Source organism: Urocitellus parryii, chromosome 14, assembly GCF_045843805.1.
Source record: "Urocitellus parryii isolate mUroPar1 chromosome 14, mUroPar1.hap1, whole genome shotgun sequence".
Classification (NCBI taxonomy): domain Eukaryota; kingdom Metazoa; phylum Chordata; class Mammalia; order Rodentia; family Sciuridae; genus Urocitellus; species Urocitellus parryii.
The window spans coordinates 11102945-11119970 of record NC_135544.1 but is presented as its reverse complement, the minus strand read 5'-3'; the positions used below and the strand labels follow the sequence as shown (position 1 = coordinate 11119970).

At 42.1% G+C, this 17026-nt stretch overlaps 1 protein-coding gene across 1 annotated transcript in view; it reads left to right on the top strand.

The window, feature by feature from the left end:
* LOC144250228 (protein FAM90A26-like) overlaps nt 1-16601 on the top strand; it is a 31727-nt gene extending 15126 nt beyond the window's left edge. The window contains exons 3-5 of the mRNA XM_077792721.1: nt 13622-13798; nt 14259-14450; nt 15648-16601. Coding sequence (XP_077648847.1) covers nt 13622-13798; nt 14259-14450; nt 15648-16601 — 1323 coding nt within the window. The remainder of the gene's footprint in view (nt 1-13621; nt 13799-14258; nt 14451-15647) is intronic.
* The last annotated feature ends 425 nt before the right edge of the window (nt 16602-17026 follow it).

The following is a 17026-nucleotide window of genomic DNA, read 5'->3' as shown; positions in this document are numbered from 1 at the left end:
TTGAATGGATGTGCAACGCAGATGACTATATGACAATATGGAAAACAAGTGCTTTCTTTTTTTATGAAATACAGATAAAAAGAAATTAAGGATCCAAAAGATGGACAAAGGAAGGAGTAGAGAAGGATGATCAATATAGTAAGGAGGAACAGTTAAGTGGTGAGGGACACCAGCCCTGGGCCACAAACAAGAAGTCTGACAGAAAGTAGGGATGGCTTTATAAAAATAAAGAATAGTTTCCTCTAGAATGGGTGTCATTCAACTGCAGCCTGCAGGACAAATCTGGCCCACTGACTGTTTACCTAAATAAAATTTTATTGGAACACAGCAGTGTTCATGTGTTCACATATTATTTGGGCTGCTTTGTGTTACAATGGCATAGCTCAAAGGCTTCAAGACTCTCTCTAGGGAGTTGCCTCATCCTGCTCTAGAGCAAAACCTTAATCACAAGTCATCCTCCATGCCCAAGAGCACATGTTCATTCCCTGTCTGGAGGGACTGGCTCTTGAAGGCCGTGTCACTGAGCTACTGTGTTCCATGTAGAAGTCTGGGTCCATGGAGGAATATTTTCTGCTCCAGGCTAAAGATGGCTCACACTTCCCAGGGTTCTTTGTTTTCCTCAACATCAACATGGAGCTATGATGGAAGTAAGGATGGCTGTGATGGAAATGGCTCTGTCTGAAAATTAGAAGTGTGCTTATTGGAAATTTCACCAGGTTCAGCTTTGTCCTTGGGGATAAGAGAGAATGTGAAAAGAAAGAGGCAGGTTGGCAAAGACACTGCATGTGAAGGAGTGAGTGGTGTCCTAGAATGTGGTTTAAGTAATCCAGAGGTGGCCAGAGAGAAGCTGCTCAACTTTGGAGCATTTGGAGGCCCTTGGTCTCTCTATCTTTGTGTAGTTCTTCTAGCTGACAATTATGGAATATAGATAAATGCTTCAGTCTGAGGCTGCTCAGTGAGGAGTGTAAAGTTCTAATTGCACTTGGAGCTGGTCAGAGCCTTTTCCTCTATGAGTGAGGATAAGACTCATCACCTTCTACCAGGCCTTCCCCAAATACCTCATGATTAGCATACAACCAAGGGAAGTTTCCAGGTATCTTTTTTTTTTTTTTTTTTTTGTACCAGGGGTGCTTAACCATGGAGCCACACACATTCCCAGACCTTTTTTATATTTTATTAGGGACAGGGTCTCTCTGAGTTCTTCAAGGCCTCACTAAGTTGCTGAGGCTGGGTTTGAACTCCTGATCCTCCTGTCTCAGCCTCCTGAGTCACTGGATTACAGGTGTGTACCACCATGCCCAGATTCCAGGTGTCTTTTTGACAAGAGCATCTGTCCTCATAGGTTAGCTAATTTCAGCCTCCCACCCTAGGAAGAACACTAATTTCCTCCCAAAGGAATGATTACCTGCTAGTCTCTTTGTCATGGATGTGCACACCAGCCAGGCCCAGTGCTATACTTTGTAATGATCCCTGCAGTGAAGTAGGGATCCTTTGTGCTATTCACTTGGAAAATGGGGCAGATCTGAGCATCTGCCACCCTCTTTCCATCCAGGTTGTTGTGTAACTCAAGTTTTCTTAGTAACTCCACCATTGAGTGGCAGTTGAGATGACTGAAGAAAAGTAAGCCAGAATTATACACTTTCGTTAAGATTGTAAATTAGTATAACCATTATGCAGATCAGTAGGGAGGTTCTGCAAAAGATTAGTCATGGAGCAACCATTCGATCCAGCTACACCATTCCTTATTATCTAGCCAAAAGAATTAGAGTCAGCATATTTTATATATATATATATATATATATATATATATATATATATATATATATATATACACACACACACACACACAGAGTAATATACAGAGTCATATTATATATATGGATCCAGCATATACAGAGTCATATATTCTCATGTTTATAGCAGCACAATTCACAAAAACCAAATTGTGGATCCAACCTAAGGTGTCCATGAACAGATGAATGGATAGAGAAAATATGGCATATATATATGGCATACACACAATGGAGTTTTTTCAACCATAAGGAAGAATGAAGTTATGTCATTTGCAAAAAAAAAATGGATGGATCTTATGTGTACTGTGTTAAGCAAAATAAGTCAGACTCAGAAAGTCAAGAGTTGTATGTTTTTTGTTTTGTGTGGATACTAGAGAGAAAAAAGGGGGAAAAAGATATGGGAGGATCCCATAAAAATAGAAGGGAAACTAGTAAAGTAGAGAAAGGAGAGCAGGGGAATGAAAGAAGTGAGGGAAAGGGGAAGAAGTGGAGAATGAAATTGACCAAATTTTGTTATGTGTATGTATGAATATGTAACGATGAATCCCAATATTGTGTATAGTTATAATGCACCAATGAAAAATAAAAAGAAAAGTGTACCAGAGAGCTACTGTGGGGTGGTTATGAAGAAAGGCAGGGTATTGGTATTGGATTTTGGCACATTTGTACAGAAATATGGGATTTGGGATTTAACAATTGACCCATATACTCTTTCTCCTACAGAACTCAGAAGACTTTCTTAAGCCCAGTGAATGAGAAGAGTGGGTAGAATTAGTCCCTGAAAATTCCATCCTTGTCCAGGAATGGGAAATAAATGTTAAAATGAGAATAAAATCAGTATTGCTACACATCTTATCTTACTTAACAAACTAGATACAGCAGTCAACCAATAAGGAATCTCCACACTTAATGGCTCGCTGGCGTTACTTCACAAACCACTCCCTCTGGCAAAATGCCAGGAGCCATCTTGACTTGTTTACAGACCCTAACAAGTTTCCTTGTGTATGCATAGGAGATGCAGGTTGGCCAGCCACAGATTTAACCTCTCCTTGACCCAGAACTAGTGGCAACCATTCCCAAGAGGGACTCTCCCACAGGAGAAGAACTAGCTTTCTTACATCTGGAACATGAGGTCTGAACACAGCTCTGGAAGTGCAGGGTAGCCTCACCTCCAGGCTCCTGGCTACCTGTTCTGAGGAGTCGATTAGTGCAGCTTTCCCTCTATCCATCCCCTGGTTTCTAGGGCACCTTCTGATCTCTGTTAGGCCTGAAGATCTGACCTGAATCACTGACCAGTTTACTGGGATATGGTCTTCCTGCCCCTGCCTTTTCTTGTGGTTGAACGTTGCCTCCATCATTGCTCTCATATGCTTCAATGGATGTCTTGCATTTGGATTGTGTAGTCCCTGGAATCCAAGAGAATGGCTGCCTAGAAACTGAATCCAAATGCTCCATGCTTCAATAACTTGAATAAAAATGCAAGCCTGGATCAAACTGGATCCAGGCTTGCATTTTTATTTTATTATAAACTACACTGTCTTATGCTTAGTGACGAAGGGTCTCCAGCATTTATGGAAAATAAAATCCTGCATTCTGTCTGACATTGCTGCTAGGATACTTCAGGAGTCAAGAGACAACTTTGTTTCCTTCTTCACCAATTACCTGATGATCTGGATCACCTGATGGTCAAGGAGTGAGTGATAAGGAGGAAGTCAAGTCTCCTGTGGAGGTAAGGTGAAATCCCGCCTTGGCCTTGAGTCTGTGTTATCCTGATCCCTACTCAGTTCTTAACAGTAATCCCCTTGGGGAACACTTTCTGATCTCTACCTTTAATCCTCCCTTTGAACATGGAGACCAGAAAGTTGGAGGAAAGCCAGGGGTTCAATATCCCATGTAATCGTTAATTTCTTTCTCATAGAAAACAAATCTATATGTCAGTGCTGTGCTAACACTGCATCTTTAACATCATCGAAGTAGCTTTAGGCTAGTAAGCATTAATAAAACAAACCTACTTGAACAGATGCAAGTTAGACACTAAAGAGAAAGGAGGTTTTATGCTGATCCCAATCATTCATTCATCTGCTCCTTTTCTAGGAAATCTTCTATTGAAAAACAAATATTAAAAACTCTAATTACATTGCAGCAGAGGACACTCTCCAAGTCTGAGGGAAACTGGTGCATTTGTCAATCAAGGCTGGATTTGGAGATGTGATTTAGCTCTGGGCTTGTCCCAGGTAGCAGGGACATTTGTAAGACCTAGGTCTTATTTATGGTGACAGTGGCAGAGTGTGATGAAGTGATTGCCCTTAGCAGGGCTGGGAAAACCTAAGACAGATGTCTCCCTTTTATTGCTATTAAAAGATTCTTAGCATTTCAGGTGAAGAGAAATTGTTGAACTTCTTCTCTGGGGGTCATTAACTAAACAATCAAAAAAAGAACAAAGTACATTTTATTCCTGTTGTGTATTTTTTCTATCATCTAAAGTAACCATCATGATTATGACTTCTTTGTTTTGTTACTGTAAAACAATAAAATTTGCTTTTGTGACTTATTTGTCAGGGACATGTTCTGCAGCAATCAAAAAGTTGTGGGGCTAGAGATCATGCTTGGAGACCTGTAAAGTTGTTTTTGTGAACTTTTGGATTGTTACCAATTAGTGCATCATAAAATACAATCTTAAAGTTAATTAGATAAATAGAATAGAAAGAGGTTAAACTAATGATAGTAAAATTAGGGATTATTTCATCAAGTTATGTCTTTGATTATATATGTGCATGCTTATATATACAGGACCATTGCATAAAATTTGCTTTTTAATATGGGTTCTATTAACAACATTTGAAAAATACTGTTCTAAAAGTTAACCCTAGGTTAAATAAGTGGCCCTATTTCTTTGTCTTGTGGTATATCCCACATAGAGCAAAGTCCCTGACCTCAGATTATGTGGCACCCAATTAGCAGCTGATGTTTCCCAGCTTCCACCACATAGACTCAGGTACCTACTCTGATGATCACTTTGAAAGACCAGGGCTTTTCTCAAACCAAGAACAAGCCAGATTGAGTGAGTGCCTGAACCATGTAGGGAGAAGGAACAAACACTAACTTAGTACTTATTGTGTGTTGGTTTTTGTGTCTAGGGTATGCACACTCACACACACACACACACACACACACACACACACACATAAACTTTATAGCAAGCTTAGGGCAGGTATTTTTACTATGTTTTGTTTTTAAGGAAATTAAAGTTGAAAACCACAGCACCATGAGTTTCCCTAAAAACCTCATTATGTTGGGTTTTTAATTCTTCTTTTCCTTTTATTTAAGTAACTTCTGGGATAGTTAACATGCCTTGTGGGATGAACTGGGAAATACTGGAAAAAATTTGGCTCTCTAGTCAGGCACTTATTTTAAGACAGCAACCCATGCCGTTAAGATGGGTTTCATTATTAATGAAGGGCTTATATAGTCTTGTCTGACTTGACCCTCACCATATATCTGTCAGGTGGATAGGTAAGTTCTTGTACCCATTACAGAGACCAGAAACTGAGAACTTAGAGGACAAATGATTCAAAGTCTTAATAAGCAGTACAGCCAAATACTAAACTTGGGCCTGACTTCCAAGTTCTATTTTCTTCTATAAATACTACTTCTATAAGACTATAAAGACCATTGTGTCTTCAGCTGCATTCTGTAGTTTTTATTATGTTGGAGATAAAATAAAATAATTAACACCACAGGAAAGATGGAGAATCTTAGTACATTCAGGTTGCTGAAACCAAATACCATAAACTGGGATATCTATGAACAACAGACATCTATTTATCATCGTTCTCAAAAGCTGGGAAGTCTACAATGTAGGTGCTAGAAGATTTGCTTTCAGGTGATAGCTTGTTTTTTAATTCATAGTTGACAACTTCTCTGTGTGTCCACACTTGGAAAAAGGAGAAAAGGACCTTGCTGTGACCTCTTCTATAAGGACACTAATCTCTCTCCTGAGGGCCCCACCCTCATAATCTGATCACCTGGCAAGGACTTCACCTCCTGATATATTATGGGTTAAGAGATTCTAATACATGAATTTTGGGAATTCATACCACAGCAGGGAGGAAAACTGGACATTCTTAATACTGTGGAGTAGAGATTGGCTAGTAAAGCTGTAGAGAACATTTTCAAATACCCTTAAAAGTGCAGAAAAAAAAGCAGATTCTTAAAATTTTTATTATCATTATTAATATCTCGTAGCATTCAACAGTAACTAACCAGATTCCTAACTCCTTAATAGAATACTGAGAATCTTGTTCAGAAATCAACTCATCTGGCTCATCAGGGAAACAGGAAAGATCAACATGCCTTCGCTCCCGTACTGTATTCCCTGAGCTCTTAGAATGAAAAGCAAAGATAAGGATTTTTTCTCTGTCATTTTAAACAGGGAAAATTAATTGCTCCTGCAGAGATGAAAACTTTTATGTTTCAAAAGAAATAGGCACAAAATGCTTTTTTTCCCTGTCAGTTCCCACCTGTGGAGACCTAGGGTTTGGCTGCAAATTGTTGCTTAAAGAATATATTCACAGAGACAAATGCCAGAACCTTCCCTAATTGGAAATGGCTGGTCTGGTAGACACTGTGGCTGAAGACTAATGACAGGTAGGGGTGAGGTGTATAATATTTGCATGTTTGAGAATGAGTGGCTTCCTGTCAACTGTGTATGTGGAACTACATGTTCCTATTGAACTGCTGAGTAGTGAAAATTAAATAAAGGAGGCTTGCTAACCATACAGTTATGGATTTGTAACAAGTGTTAAAATACACCTATGCACTTTTCTATTTTATCTTCAGCAATAGTAAATGAGCTCACAATACCATTAGTAACAGATTATAATTAATTAATGAGGAAAATTTGACCAAGAATTTCAGAATAGTTTGGGGGTGGAAGGGCTTCTATCTTCAGATCTTTAATGCAATAGTCAAATCAGTCCATCAATTTGTTTCTCAAATGTTTTCATCTGAAAAAAAATAGGAATGCTGCCTTATTTGACTTTAAAAAATGTATTGAGGAGAAAAAAGTGAGGTGGTTCTGTGGGAATTCATAGGCACTGTTTGTGATTTCAGCAAGCAACTCTGCAGTCCCAGCAATCTAACTATTGCAGTTGTCTTGACAGAGTGCTCACAATTGCTTTGAGCTGCACAGCAGCCTTGGAATTCACTCTTCAAAGGTTAGATATGTCTTGGTTGATCAATAGGAGTTTGAGAGATTCATTTCAACATCTCTTAAGCCATTTTCTCATCTGAATGAAGCAAATGGGGATATGGATATGATAGGGTTGTTAATAGTATCAGATGTGACAATCTGTACCAGAGTCGGTCTATAAGGGGAGCTGTATTTTTAAGTCAGATGTATTGTATGGCTATCATTCAAATAAAGAATTCGATTTATCATTTTTTTTTTTTACTTGAGTAGGTACAGATGTCCAGACTCTCTTTTGGCCCAAGCGGAGATCTGGGGTTCCCTAAGAGTTTGGAGGCCTGGATCTTTGGCATAGAAAGAGGTTAGAGCTCATTGTCATAGTTGAAAAGGAAGGTGAAGATTAGCCTGCAGGTTAGGTAAAATATCAGAGAGAAAATATGAAGATGAACCAAACAATCCAACCATTGGAAAAGGCCAAGCAGCTGTAATTTTGAGGTACTGAAACAGTTAGATGTCACAAAGTTTAGTAAACAGTGGGGGGGGGGGAGAAGTGTGTGTGGAAGGACAGGGTCTCCAAGGAGCTAGCCCACAGAGAGGACAACCTCTGTTCCAAGAGCTTGTAGGAAGGAAGAAGTGGAGGGAAGTCTGTTCAGAGAGTCAGTGATGTCACGGCTTAAGGCAAGGCAAGGAGTGCACTTGGGCTTGTTTGATGACGAATGTATCTGAGCTTCCTATCAGAGCAGTAGGCAGGTCTACAGGCTGGGGTCTTGCCTGGTCCTTTTCAGTGTCTTTCCAGATGGATATTGCCTTTGACATACTAGACCTCATAGCTAAAGGATGGGTTTCTGAAGGGAAACACTTTTTTTTTTTTTTGGTCCTCATCTGCTATCCACAGATAACAAAGGGGAAAAATGAACAAGAAAGAGGGCCAGGTAGAGAAGGAGGAGGAACAGGAGGAGAAAGAGGAGCCAGGACCAGGAGGAAGTATAGAAGGAAGAGAAGGAAGAAGAGCAGGAGAAGAAAAATGACAATGATACTCCCTTATTTGGTTTCTTGAGCTGACTTCTCCACTAATTCACTCAGGTAAGTCTGTCTAACTTCATGCCAAGTTTCCAACAGCAAAGCATCACATGGGTTGAGAGAGTTGGTGGGTGCAGTCTAAACTACCATCCCTAGTCAATTAACGACTGGGTACCACAGGTGACCTGTCCAGTCTTTCTAAGCAGTAAAGTCTAAGGGAATTCATATTTTAGATATTCACTTAAGTTAAAAACTTTGTTTGGAAACTTCCAATGCTGTTGCTGCAACCAACTGGCCAAATTGAGAGATCAGATCCAATTTCATCTTTGATGAAATAGTAATCTCAGTACATTTGACGCATCCCCAAGAGTACAGGCAGCATCCTGTGTGCTAGTTTATTCCAGAGGGAATCAGGGCTACAGTTACACTGCATCTTTTCTCCTCATGGATTCTCCTACTTGCTTATTCATCAGATGGCTTTTTTCTCCTCTCCTTTCTTGCTTTCCATATATCTATTTGAAATATGTCTGAAATAAATCCCAGGGCTCTCGGGTATCTTTCTGCTCATGTAAGCATGTGTACAGTTTCCATTCTCATGTTTTCACACAAGCAATGTTTAAATGTCAAAGGGAAAGGGCTTTTGTTGTGCTTTGTTTCCTATTTTTATGCTTTTCTGCCGACACGCTTTCATTTTTTCTTATCACAGTGAGATGCAAGCTATGGATTCTCTTTTAAATGTTTTTTTTTTTTTTTCAAGGCAGAAAGAGCTAATGGAAAAGCTCAAATCCTGACTCCACTGTGCACTCGCTATTTGACCATCAACATGTGACTTAAATTCCATAAGCCTCAGATTTCTTTCTTGTAAACTGAGGATAAAAAAATAAGGCAGAGCAAAGGTATTGCATAGTTTATAGAAAGCACTGGATATTGGTGGCTAAGTTGGTTCTGTTTGTCTTGTCTTCCAGAAGACAATTTAGCCAGAAAGTTCCTATTATTCAATTATGAATATGAATTTCTTATTAATCAAGGTTGTTTATTAGGAAAGACGTTCTCTGAACAGAACTGGAGAAATATAGCAGAAGGAGCAGGAAAATGTTACTCAGCTGCAGCTGTCTCAAAGCAGGAACTTGTGGGCAGTGGGGTGGCCTGTTTTTCAGCTCTGTTGGACACAAGCCCAGATAATCAGCCAGGCACTGTCAAGTCACAAAGTGATGCTTGTCTTTTCATGAACTCCCTGGGAAAGTGAGGAATCAATTTAATATTGGTGCAGAGCTAAGAAGGCTCTCAAGAGATGATTGAGCTTAGACCTTGGCCAATGGAGGTAAGGTATGCAAAGTACTTAGCCATGGGTCTTGTACACTGCTTCCTTTGACAGATTTGTAATGATTGAGGTAGTAGGGCTGGATTTATTATTACTATCATTAGGAATCATTTGTCTGTGATCAAGTCAAGGCAAAGTTTGGGAAAAACGTTCTCCCAGTGCTAATTGGTTAGGATGGTAATTTAGACTGCTCCCACCACCTCTCTCAACCCACTTGATGCTCCGCTGTTGGAAATTTTGCATTAAATTAGACAGACTTTCCTAAGTGATTTAGCTGTGAAGCAAGCTCAAGAAACCAAACAAGAAAATACCGTTGTCATTTTTCTTCTTCTCCTCTCCACCTCTAGGATCTGCCCACATATCAGATCTGCAAGTTGTAAATGGACATGCTTAGAAGAATATTTTCATGACTTTTGGGCCATGATATATACTCTTCTCCAAAAATACCTAAGTCTCATTCAGCTTTAGCACATCTTAGATTTAAAAAGCAATGAACTCATTTCTAAACAAGGAAACCTAAGCCCTAAAAGTGGCCTTGATTGCTAATGCAAGCATGTTCAAGGGCTCAGGGTCAGAGAGAGGATGAGTCCTATGGCTGGTGTCTGTTGAGCAGCCATGGTGGCACCACTTTGTATTCAAGGGTGGTCATCACACTGACCACTCAGAAGAAACCAAGGATTTGGAGACTTGTGCTCCAATTCCCCAGCCCCTTACAACTTTTTCTCCTAACATACTTCTATGGTTTTTTTTCAGTAGAGAGCTGGAAATTGACTATGAGAATATAGTCATCATTTAAGTACTGTTTCATAGAATTTAGTCTGCTTAACTCAAATTCAGAGTTAACTCAATTAACTCAAATTCACCAACAAGGTTGACAGCTAAGATATAAATGTTCTCAAAATTCTTTGAAAATGGCACCTCTGCTTATCCTTAAAACTGTGTGCATTAGGTAGAGGCCTTGCATCTGGAACATTCTGAATCCTGAGCCAAAGTGGGCATCCCACATTTTTTTCACTATCTATTTTCTACTAAAAACACAGATAGTTTAATTAATACATATTTTCCTATTCTTTCTCTTCCTGCTTTGAGATTGCTTTTCATTTTCTCAACAAATGTTTTCTGTCACCATTTGATTAATTTGTGTCACCCCACCCATATTAACTAATGGTTTGCAGGCCCTATGTTTTAGCAGTTTTGTTGGATATATGCCCAGATACAAACTAGGGAGTTTGAAGTCACAGAATGGAGCTATTCTCCCTTTAATAAACTCTCTGGGTGAGTAGGAACCAATTTAATATGGTTCTAGATAGTCATATTTCTTTGCAACATACTCATTATGATTCCTTTATATACCTGCATTTTTAAAGCATTACTGCCTTTAAAGTACTTAGAATTCTGTGATCATTGAATATGCATCTTATGTGATACCCTCATGGAGAGGTAGATTCTTCTTTTATGGTTTCTAATCACTAAACCTGAAAGGATCCCCTTGGTTCAGGGGTCGATCCTCCTCATAAGTGTTTGCTAATTGTTTTGCAAACAAAACTTCTCATGCTGAAAGACTGAAGAGGTTGTAGCCATGTGGTTATCTGTACAAGATCCTTGCAGTTAGTGTCACATATAAATATCCCACTGTGTTTGCAGCTTTTCTTCTAACCCATTAAAACACAATCATTCGATCTCTATCTCTATATCTGTTCATTTTACATGTGTTTGTGTTTACAGTTTCAACCTTACCTCATGTCTGATGTCCTTTGACCTCATCTGATGTTATTTCCTGACTTCCTTCTTTGATCAGATACAATGTGAGCCACATTGTAATTATTTTGACAAATTATAAAACATATACCATCTTCCATCTCTTAGATGGTACTCCTAATGGTACCATCTGGATGCAGGCATTTATCAAACACCAAGTGCTCATCTTTCTGCAATGGTTGCCATTTCCTTCCTTCCCTAAAGATTTTAGATTCACGGGGACCAATACATTTGGCATTCATGGCAAAACATAGGCCTTTGAATCTAAGGAGATAGTTTAGTGCTTCAGATCTTTAAACTCAATCCTATCCATTTCCTGTGCTTTAAATTACATCTACTAATTTATTTCTTCCGCTTTTACACCAATATATATCCTATTACTTTTGAATGCCTATTTATCTTTATACAATGCTATAAAAGTAAAATCCAGCTTCAAATGCTGAGCCCCACAAGCCCCATATACTTCAACTGAATTTTTCAACTATATTGTCCAGGTTGTCAGAGCCTGGTCCCTTTCAAAGTTTCTGTTACATGGTATGGTTCTACATCAAGTAAAGTACTATTGACTTTTCACAAAAATATCAAATTCCTCTGCTTAAAATAAAATTAAAAGTGTCTAAACTAATTTGGCACTTAAATTTATTTACTTTTTAAAGTATTTTCCCTCTTGTGGAATATAGAACCTCTCTCTCTCATCCTTGGGATGACCAGTAATTTAAAATACACACCACAAAACTTCAGAAAGTTATTCTCACCTACCTAGTGGGTGAGTTGATTTGTAAAATGTAGAGTTAGCATCATGCCATCTCTTGTCAAGAGGGAAATTGAAGTGCCAGCGCTTTCAGCATGCTCTTGAAGGAAGTGTGATGCTGTGACCAATGTGGGCCAAGAAGGATGAGGGCTGAATGTAACCACAGTGAATTCTATCACTGCAGCCACCACTGATGACTGTGAGAGAGAATGGCCCACCCTCAAGGAAAAGGTGAAGCCTAGATATTTATAGCATGAGATAGATGCAATATGTCCCCTCTCCCCAACTCACCTCACACTCCAACTCCAATCACAGCCACACTGATGTGGTAGATGTCTCCCAAGAGCACCTGGCCTTCTCAGCTGGAGCTTCCAAGACTTTATTTAATAAGATGGGAGATCTTTTCTCCAGCTCTCCGAACTTTATCCAATCTTCCAAATACTCTTCTGCTATTTTCTCCTCTGAGCACCTTTCCTGACTTCTTTGGTCTATGTTGGATGGGCACATAATAAACCAAGTGTACTTGTAGTATAGGACATTTTGTGTTGCATAATGGTCTTTGTACTTTCTCTCTGAAATAACCTTTTTTTCAATGACTTTCTTGAGATCAGAGATAACATCCTATTTATTGTTGATTCCCTGGCCGCAGTCGCAGTTAGGATTCCCTCCCTGGCAAATAGTAAGTACTCCATAACTCTTTTCTGAAAGAATCATGCAAGAAGTGGATACCTACCAGATGAGCCACCATTCTCCCTGCAAGCTATGTCTGCAGAATCAGTATCCCAGTTTGCACGTATCCCTGAGAGTGTGATAACTGTCATATTGACATGAAGTAAATATTGCTAGGGGCATCAGTGAATAACATTTGGGATATAGGTCTGAAAAAACAGTTCTGAAATGACACCCAAGGAAGCAATACTAAGTCAGTGCCAATGGTCACTATATATATAAAAAAACCATCTATTGTCCTATATTGCCAGCTCAACCTTTCTAATTTTTCAGTGGAAAGTTTATTTTTAGTTACATTCTGGTTATGAGAAAGCAAATGATCTTCTTTTCATACATAGACTTAGAGTGAAAGAAAACTGTGGTGTGAGAATTCAGAAAGGAAATAAAAGGGGCGATAGGATGGATAGAGATGTTTCTCATGGTGCCAACCCAGGGGAGGAAAGAATGGCTGCAGCAAGGTGGTCCGGGTGTTAGAATAATAACAGTGATGAAAATGAGAATCATGTCAGCTAAGAGTTTCTAAACATTTGGTGATGTGCCAGACTCAGAATTATTAAGCACTTTCATTTTCTCATAACTCTGTGAGGGGTCGAAACCCAGGAAGTTTAAGTAATCTTACTTCAAAAGCTACACAGGAGAGAGAGAGAGAGAGAGAGAGAGAGAGAGAGAGAGAGAGACAGAGACAGAGAGTAGGGTTTGAATCCAGTTAAAAATCCAGACTCCATTTACTTCACATGATGGATGGATTGGAGCAAAGAATAGGGGGTAGCACCCAGATGAGTTATGAGGTGCAAAATTGTTCCCTTTGGTTAAGATTGCTTTAGTGTACCTACAGGAATCATGCATTCACTCTGCTATAATTCTAAGAGCATGGAGTATCTTATTTTTGTCAAACGCAGTAGTTGGCCTACTCTCCCTTGATTGTGCACCCATCTGTGCTCCACCTATTCTACTGGGCTCCCCAGATCATGGGATGTGCTCCATGCCAAAATGTGGAGAACAAATGAAAGATCCCATCTTGACTTTGGTCATGACACTTTTTTCTTTTCTCTTGGATCTAGGAGAGCCCAATGTCAGCATCTGAGGGAATGGGACCTGACTTGAAGAACATGAGAAAGTCGGCAGAGCATGCCTCACAACCTCTGGCCCCGAGCCTCATGCAAATCCAGAATAAGAAGCACCAGCAGAGGGGAGCTGTGGGGCATAGGGCTCCTCCCCCTGAAGAGGAGGACCCCAGGGTATGTGGACATTGGAGGCAATGGGAAGCCAGGGGCCGACACAGGTCAGAATCGTGGTGACGTACTCTCAGATTGCCTCTACCACCCAATTCTCCCATTCCACCCCACGAGGACCTGCCCGGGCACCTCCTCTCAGCTTAGTCCTTTCCTAGGATGGGAGTAGTCATCTTTTGGAACCACTTGAAACCCATGCATCCCAATGTTTGTCCTGTTGTTGAAATCTGGCCCAGGCTCCTCAAGTTGCAACATCCAAACCTTCCTTCCAGTGCCCCTGAATAATAGGTGATTCCACAAACGTGTTCTAGGACCTTAGAATCCCTAGAAATTCATGGTTCACAGGCCTGAGTTCCTGACCTACAACAAGAGGAAACTAAGACTTAAAATCTCTCTTTGTCTGTAAAAGGGCAGAGCTGGTTGTGGTTGGGCTGACTCCTGACAACTTGTGCTTTTCCACCGACAGCTGAAGTGTAAGGACTGTGGGGCTTTTGGACACACTGCGAGGAGCAGAAGATGCCCCATCAAGCGCTGGGATGGTGCGCTGGCCCCACAACCCTTGGGCCCAAAGAAGGAGAAGGAGAACCAGGCACCAAGCAAGCCTAGCAATCTCCAGAACACAGGGGCCTGTGAGCAGCCAGCCAGAATGAAGGGCCAGGTGCAGAGGTGAGGGATGGGGAAGCTGGGATCCAAGCCTCAGGCATGGAACTCCAGCGGGGTGGTGTCTCTCCTTCTCCACATAGTCATCTCCACACATTCACATGCAGCTAATGACTGGGTCAATGGAGAGAGAGAGACAAGGACTCCATGTCCCAAAGCCAGAGCCTGCAGCACATTCTCCTGTGCATTCAATTCAGAAAGGGAAGGGGGTCAGGGCAGCACTAGGAACATGACCACGGGAGGCACAAAAGCAATGTGTCCACATGGAACTACTTAGTGATAAATGAGAAGGGCTTCCTGGATGTAGGGACTGGGTGTTGTAGGAGGAAAGGCACAGACTTGGGGGAGAACCCAGGGTAGCACAGGAGACACTAAGAAAACGGGCACCTCTTATTTTGCTCCCTCCTCTGCATCCATCCAAATACCATCGTGTGTTCTGCAGGCAAGAAGAGGAACAACGGGGAAAGGCTCTACTCCAGACATGGAGTACCTATAGGAGACCCCAGGAGAGGCAGCAACCCAAATGGAAGGAAGAGACAGAACCCAGTGCCTACCTAAGGGTGAGTATGTGCATGGTGGCCTGCTCTTTTGGTGTCCTGGAGAAGCCTGATAAATTCCTTCTCTGTGGCCCTTCTGCCTGAGGGATTTGCTATCAACATTTAAGCCCAATGGGACTCAAGCTTGGGGGTCTTACACATTTGCTCTTTCCAGTTTTGTGTGGTACTTTTTTCATCTTCCCCACGATGTGGTGCATGGGCTCATGGGGGCAGAGTTGACTCCAACCTCTCAAAGGACACAATGTCCAATGCAGGCATATTCCTATTGAAAGTGGGAGAACACTATCAGCTTCTGTAGGCCAACTCCTCAGTGGCCACATCTGCTGAGAGGAGCATTAGCCATCGACATCCCATGGAAGAACACACAAAAGAGCCCTGCCCATCTCAATGCATGAGACCTCCGATTAAGAACAGGATATTTCCCAGTGTGCCCTGAAACATGTCAAGTCGTTCTTGGAATGGGTCTTTGGCTGATAGTCATGGAGGTGGAGGTGGAGCGCCCCTTTTCTTTCCTGGGCTGATGACTTCTCTTCCTGTTCCACTCTATGTTCTGTAGTCCAATTCCTGTTCAGGTGGGCCTTGTTGGTGCTTGAGTTCAGGGACTCAGGAAAGTTTCTTGTGTTTGTCTTTTCCTCCAGAAACCCAGTAGGCCACTGCCCGTCCACATGACCAGGACGAGGTGTGTCCTGGGCTCCGTGTTGGAGAGTGAGCCTTGTGTCCAGAGCTCGGATGAGAGTCTCACCTTCACTAGCACACATCCCTTTCAGAGACCCAAAGGTGGACTCCACTCAGGTCCGGGGATCCAGAATAAACAGGATGTGAGCATCCCGGGCACCATCCAGCCGGCAGCAAGGCACTCAGGGCAGAACCCTGCCCTCATTGGGAAGAAAGCACCTGAAACACCAGAGGTTGTCTCCTCTAAAATTGCCCAGACTTCTGCCAATATTCTCGGAGGGGCCCATGTGCTCCACCCTCCATCACTAGCCAGGTGTCCTGATGTGAGCAAAGAGCCCTGCCTGCAGCCAGCAGCTTGTCCACAGGGCCAGGGCCATAAACTCAGCCTCCAGGCCCCAGGCAAGAGACAAGCTCAGGTCCACATCCAGACTGGCCAGCACTCCCCAAAGAAACTCAGGCTGGGGCACAGTCCAACTCCAGGGGGGAACACCTGCAGGCCAGGCTCGGAGGCTAGGAAGTCTCTGCCTGCTTGGCAAGACACAAGTGGTATCAGACTAAAAGGGTCACCCCAGATGACCAGAAAAACTCCAGCCCATGATTCCAGCATGGATCTTCGCCCTCCCAAGGAAAGCCCTTTCCTGAATCCAGTCGAGCCATGCACCACATCGAGTCCACCAGCACCCAGCTGTGTTCCCCGACAGCCCCTCCAAATGCTCTTCAAGAGAATGCACAAGAACTGGTGGAGATCCAGGTTCATTGCCGATCTCCCTTCCTCTCCTGCTGCAAAGACCAGTGCTCTTGCTGACACACCTCCCTATCTTGATGAGTCAGAGAGGCCCAGCTCCCACGAGCCAGTGAGTATCCTCTATGAAGACCTTCAGGTATCCTCCTCCTCTGAGGATAGTGACATGGAGTGAGGCACACCATAGCAGGGAAGAATGGCCTTTGGGGCTCCAATGATTTGCAGGGTCTCTCACGCTGAGGAAGCAAAGATGCAGGAGCGGTGGCACCAGGGTCACAGGACCTTCCTAGCTATGGAGTAGGAGCAAAGGCTGGGACTTCAGAAAGCTCTGGCACAGCCACGGACCCTGCCTCTGACGCACAGCCACCTGTCCAGGACTCAGAGGAGAGACTCCTCTGAATGGGGTTTCCAGGGGATTGTCCAATGTGCTCATGTCACCTTCCACAGGCTGTCTATGGGATGACAAATGGAGTGGATATTCAGGTGTAGAGACGGAAGTGGAACAGAAGTAGAAGGCTCAAGTTTGTCCCTTTTGTCCTATGACCGCATGGAGTGTAGCACCTGCTGAGCACTGGGACCTCTGTCCTGTTCTGCAGTGGA